This window comes from Sinocyclocheilus grahami, unplaced genomic scaffold (assembly GCF_001515645.1).
Source record: "Sinocyclocheilus grahami isolate Dianchi unplaced genomic scaffold, SAMN03320097.WGS_v1.1 scaffold89.1, whole genome shotgun sequence".
Lineage (NCBI taxonomy): Eukaryota > Metazoa > Chordata > Actinopteri > Cypriniformes > Cyprinidae > Sinocyclocheilus > Sinocyclocheilus grahami.
In genome coordinates, this window is record NW_015505268.1 from 580,972 (window position 1) to 587,067 (window position 6,096).

Sequence of the window (6,096 nt, forward strand, 5' to 3'; positions counted from 1 at the left end):
ACACACCCAAAACTCCCTCTCCCCCTCTCTCTCTCTCTCTCTCTCTCTCTCTCTCTCTCTCTCTCTCGCTCGCTCTCATTCACTCTGATCTGTCCGTTTATACTGGGCAACTCTAGTGTTTACATTGGCCTGTGGGTTAGAGATTGGTTTCTCGGTGAGAGAGGTTGCCAGCTCTGGCAGTGGTTTTCTCATCTCCTGCCAGCACTCATAATGCAAGCTGGAGCCAGGGATGCAATTGCAAAAAGCCATGGCGGCAGACCTCAGAAAGTGTCTAGAGAATGAAAGTGGGAAGAAATAACCTCACCCAGTGTGTTAGAAAATCATAGAGCATTTCACAAGTGGATCATAGCATGAGGCAATTCTATTTAGGAGGAAATTTGATGTGAATAATAATAATAAATTAATGTGAGAAATACCAGGCACAGTGGAGAAATGCCAGCCTACAAGACTCCACAAGTTATGGCCTCTTTGGAAATAGATTAGCTTTATGTCAGCTGTGTTCATGAAATGAAAAGAGTATGAAAGTCCATTTATGTGTTCTAGTATTACAATCCACATGCATCACGTCTGAGGCCAAATAACATACTTAAACATCATTATTGGATTAAACGCTTTTTCTCAACACATAAACAGTCCTTTCATATTCAATTTTTACTTACAGAACACTGGAAATAAAAATCCCACACTGCTGCGCTCTATACAGGAGAGTATTTCCTAGCCTGTCTGATAGGTATATCATAGGGGTGTAACAGCACACGTATTCGTACCGAAAATATTTGGTATGGGTCTTTCGGTGTGTACCAAACAAATACACCATTGTTTAAACCACTGAGTGGAACTTATGATGTTGTTAAAAAGAACATTATTTTGTGTATTTGGTGTAATGAAATGTGTTTATGCGGTTTAAGGTTAAAAAAACACATTATTTTCCACATACTGTACATTATTGTTTCTCCTCTATGCCCCACCTTTCTGAAACGCGTCGATTTTTACAAAGTTCATCGGTCTGAAAAGCGAGGTGTGCTCTGATTGGCCAGCTATCCAGTGCATTGTGATTGGCCGAATACCTCAAGCGTGTGACGGAAATGTTACGCCCCTTAACATACTGTCCGGCCGGAGCGACGAGACAAAAACATTAAAACCCATTATAAATGAGGCATTTGTTGCATCCAGTGGGGACATAATTACGGATTATAATGACTTATACTGTCTTTTTACGCGTTGCAGCGCGCCACGTAAACATAAAACCATGTCTGCATTTGTGATCGGAGAAATGACAAACAACAAGTACTACTCTACACTGCTCAAAACTCGCGTTTGAATGGTCAGTGGCAAATCCTTTAAATATAAAAAACGTACTTACAGGCTGTGAGTCAGAACAGCTGGCATTGTTGTCTACTCTCCCAGGATCAGGAAACAGTCCTCCATAAAATGTGCAGCACACATCTGAATATTTGGGTTGAACTGTTCTGGAACAGTGTTGTAAATAAAACTTAACCACTGATTTCTAGTCGTGTCCTCTTTTGGAAGATGGCAGCAGCAACAATACTACAGTGAGAATAAAAGTTACACCTTCTTTCTTTGCGTGAACATTTAGGCGGCGTTATGCAAATCTTCCCACATAGTGACGTAGACATGTGGGGGCGTGTTAGAACGAGCCATTTTAGGTAGGCGTGGTTGACTCAACTTTTATAAAGAATATCTCTTTGGATTTGAGACTTTAGTCTTTGCTACTTTACAGATCTTCTTTATGCACCAAGAGCTTGTAACACTCCAAAGAGAAAGGAAAAATTGAAATCGCATCATATGACCCCTTTAATTAGAAACTTCCAGTTTTATATATTGTTACTTCTGATCAGAAACAAAGTCTCATCTTTCAAATAATGTCAATTTTTTCATATATAAACATATAAACGCCTCAGTTCAAACGGCTCTTAGTTAGTCTTAACGCGAAATAAACATGAATGAACATCCCATGCCTCATGTAATCGCTCAATCAGTGTTTCAACCGTGGAAAGACGTCAATAAAACAGCTTGTAAACAAAATGTTTAACAAAAGTATTTCATTTACCTCAGGCAAGTCATCAATCTAGTCAAAAGAAGAGCATTTCGTGAAATATTAAGACTATATACTTATTATATTTTACTTTACCTGTTAGTGATGTCTTATTTAATGTATGTTTAAATAAATCTGTTATGAAACAAGTTATGGCAGCCACTGTGTATTTCAACAACAAAAATAAATTTTATAATTTAAATGCTAATTTAAAAACTGCATTATGTGCAATTTACATGTTTGTGTAAAAAAATTAGAGTGTTGATTATTATATTTAAAAATAAATAGTAATTAAATTTCAGTTTGTGCTCTGTTGTTAATTGTAACCTTATAGTAATATAAAAGGGCTCACTATAGTTTAGAGCATAAGCTGAGGTAGATTTTTATCCCTAAGAAAGTTTTAATTATAATTGAATGTATTTAAAGAAAGAGCAATTTGTTCAGCAAACAACTGTTTAATATACTTATTTACTTACTTATTTTTCGCCCTACTGTACCAAAACTATACCGAACCGTCATGTTTATGTGCCGTTACACTCCTATTATATTATCCTTTTTGCTTTGTACGCTTCATGCAATTTAGATCCTTCTCTCTTCAAAATAAATTCTATATTGGCTTCTATGGTTCCATGAATAACCTTTAACATCCACAGCACATTTCTATTGCACAAAAGGTTCTTTATAGTGGAACAATTATATTTAGATCATTAAATAGTCTTCACACTAAAAAAAAGTGACTCTTTTAAGAACTGTCTGAAAGGTTCTTTGGGGAACCAAAAATGGTTCATCGCAGCAAAAACCACCTTTTGGAACCTTAATTTTTAAGAGCGTTGTTGTTTTAGGGGTTTTCCAGACTCACTGCATTTCCTGTCTGCATTTAAATCAATGGCATATCAATGATGTGGTCTGCATGTGGGGGTCAAAGTTCAGTTAGTTACACCTCTGGAAATTCCTCCTCTCTGGCGGGGTGGATGATGTTTTCTCAGCAAGGCTAACGAGAGCCAGATTGCTGAGACTGAATGGGTCAACTGTTAGCCAAATAGTGCAGAAACAGAGGAGGGGGAATTTAACCTTGCAGAGGACCTGAACCTAATGACGCCGAATCAATATTTATAGAAATAAATAAGCCAAGCTTGGTCAGATATGCACAGATGCAGCTCAGTTGCAGATATTTCCTGTTTTTGCTTAAAAATTCAGAGCCAATATTAAATGTACCTGTTTTTAGAGGGAATAAATCATTGTGTTCTAAATTTCATGATCTTATAATGGAAAAAGGCCATTTTATATAATGGAAGAATGGCTTTAGTTTTCTGAGATAGAAACTGTTGACTACAGATTAATTTAAATATAATAAATTAATTTTTCAACCTACTAATTTATTAACATTCTCCCAAATATATACACAACATAATGTTTTACAGCATTTTCCCCTCATTTCCAATTTTACACTAAAAAGAAATGCATGATAAAAAAATGTGGTCAAAACACACATGAGATTCCAGTCATATTAATGACTCAGTTGTTTTAATTTTACACAATAGTGGCCATGTTGAGATCACATGAATGAATACTATTATACCACATGAATGAATACTACTACGGTTGCAACAAGGGTATTTCTACAATATGATCTGAAACCGTAAACATCCATGCCAATTGGACATAAACCAATTGACAACTACCAATAAAGAAAATACAGAAGTGCACCTGCAATCACAAGGTAAAAGAGTAAAATGTAATGTTTATTGGTTGAACTTATGTAAAGGAAAATATTTAAATCTTGACACTTCCCTAACATTTAAGACGTTCTTCATTATGCCTATTTTGTTCTTCCCACCAGAGAGCACTGATTAAAAAAATGTTGGCCACACACATTAGACCCAACAAATTATGATTAAAAAAACTTTGAACTTCAAAACAAAACAAGCAGAGCTTTCTGAACTGCTAGAGAAAGGGTGCCAGATTTCAGACTTCTCTGTTAGCACACTCTATAGGGGAGGTGAAGAGGCATCTGTGCAAAGCATGGAGTTACTTTTCAAAACAGAGCCCCCAATCTGTACATCTGTATACCATAACACTCCTAAAAGCTGCACACACTTAATCTATTTTCTGTGAAGGAGCATGACAATCTAAAGACATTTTGGCTCCCCCTGCAGGTGAACCTGAGTTTCGCTATGTGGCCGGTATGCATGGGAACGAAGTGCTCGGCAGGGAACTACTGCTCAACCTAATGGAGTACATATGCCATGAGTACAAACGTGGAAATCAGCGCATTGTTCACCTAGTCAAAGAGACACGTATCCATCTCCTGCCCTCGATGAACCCTGATGGCTATGAAATGGCTTACAAGAAGGTAGAGTGGGGAAAGCTATGGATATTCTGCTGTTTCCAAAATTATTCTCCATTAACACACTACAGTACTAATCAAAGGTTTGGGGTCGGTAAGATTTTTTAAATGTTTTTGAAAGAAGTCTTATGCTCACCAAGGCTGCATTTATTTGATCTTAAAAGAAAAACTTACTGACCACAAACTTTGAAAGGTAATGTACATGTTAATAAGATGATTCAAATCATATCATCATCAAGCCATTACATACTAAATAACCTTTAGAAATAATCTTTGTGCTTTTTAAATTTTTTATCATTCACTAACAAGCTCATTTAGTCAGTGACTTCATAACGCCTGTGTTTTGTGAACACGCTTTGTTTTACAGGGTTCAGAGCTGGTCGGGTGGTCACGGGGTCGCTATAGTTATGAGGGCATTGACATGAATCACAACTTTGCAGATCTGAACACAGTGATGTGGGATGCCATAGAGCTGGAAACAGACAAATCTAAACTAATCAATCACTACTTTCCCATTCCAGAGTACTATACTTCAGAAGATGCTATGGTATGAGGTCTCACTGATTAAAACAAGCACCCCTCTCATCTTTAAATGGCTTCAAATGATAATTCTCAGACGATTTTCAATAAACCATTATTTTGGTCTTATATTTAAGGTGGCTCCAGAAACGAGAGCCGTCATCAGTTGGATGCAAACTATACCTTTTGTTCTCAGCGCTAACCTCCATGGAGGAGAGCTTGTGGTCACATACCCATTCGATATGACCAAAGACTGGGCTCCCAAAGAGCACACTCCCACCCCCGATGAAAGCTTCTTCCGCTGGCTGGCCACGGTTTATGCGAGCACCAACCATGTGATGTCCAACCCAGACCGAAGGCCCTGTCACAATGAGGACTTCCTTCGTTACAACAACATTATTAACGGAGCAAACTGGCATACGGTGCCAGGCAGTAAGTGCTGCTGCTTTTGAGATCATAAAGGAACTCAATCTTTGCTGATAAAATATATGTAAAATATGCAAAAAAGAGGCCTGTATCAAATGTTTTCTGTGTTATTATGAGAGGGTTACACCCACTCTCTCCTATATATATATAATCTACATACAATAAAGGTACTAAATATATATATATATATATATATATATACACACATACATACATACATACACACACAGGTGCATCTCAATAAATTAGAATGTCATGGAAAAGTTAATTTATTTCAGTAATTCAACTCAAATTGTGAAACTCGTGTATTAAATAAATTCAATGCACACAGACTGAAGTAGTTTAAATCTTTGGTTCTTTTAATTGTGATGATTTTGGCTCACATTTAACAAAAACCCACCAATTCACTATCTCAACAAATTAGAATACTTCATAAGACCAATTTTTAAAAAAAAACATTTTTAGTGAATTGTTGGCCTTCTGGAAAGTATGTTCATTTATTGTACTAAATACTAGGTAGGGGCTCCTTTTGCTTTAATTACTGCCTCAATTCGGCATGGCATGGTGGTGATCAGTTTGTGGCACTGCTGAGGTGGTATGGAAGCCCAGGTTTCTTTGACAGTGGCCTTCAGCTCATCTGCATTTTTTGGTCTCTTGTTTCTCATTTTCCTCTTGACAATACCCCATAGATTCTCTATGGGGTTCAGGTCTGGTGAGTTTGCTGGCCAATCAAGCACACCAACACCAT

General features: G+C 37.1%; 1 protein-coding gene and 1 long non-coding RNA gene across 2 annotated transcripts in view; one reads left to right on the plus strand and one right to left on the minus strand.

The window, feature by feature from the left end:
• Positions 1 to 6,096, minus strand: part of LOC107587056 (uncharacterized) — a 20,561-nt gene that overhangs the window by 12,181 nt on the left and 2,284 nt on the right. The window lies entirely within an intron of this gene.
• Positions 1 to 6,096, plus strand: part of cpxm1b (carboxypeptidase X (M14 family), member 1b) — a 15,828-nt gene that overhangs the window by 7,782 nt on the left and 1,950 nt on the right. Inside the window, exons 8-10 of the mRNA XM_016274661.1 lie at positions 4,213 to 4,409; positions 4,771 to 4,950; positions 5,060 to 5,354. Of these exons, the coding sequence (XP_016130147.1) occupies positions 4,213 to 4,409; positions 4,771 to 4,950; positions 5,060 to 5,354 (672 nt within the window). The remainder of the gene's footprint in view (positions 1 to 4,212; positions 4,410 to 4,770; positions 4,951 to 5,059; positions 5,355 to 6,096) is intronic.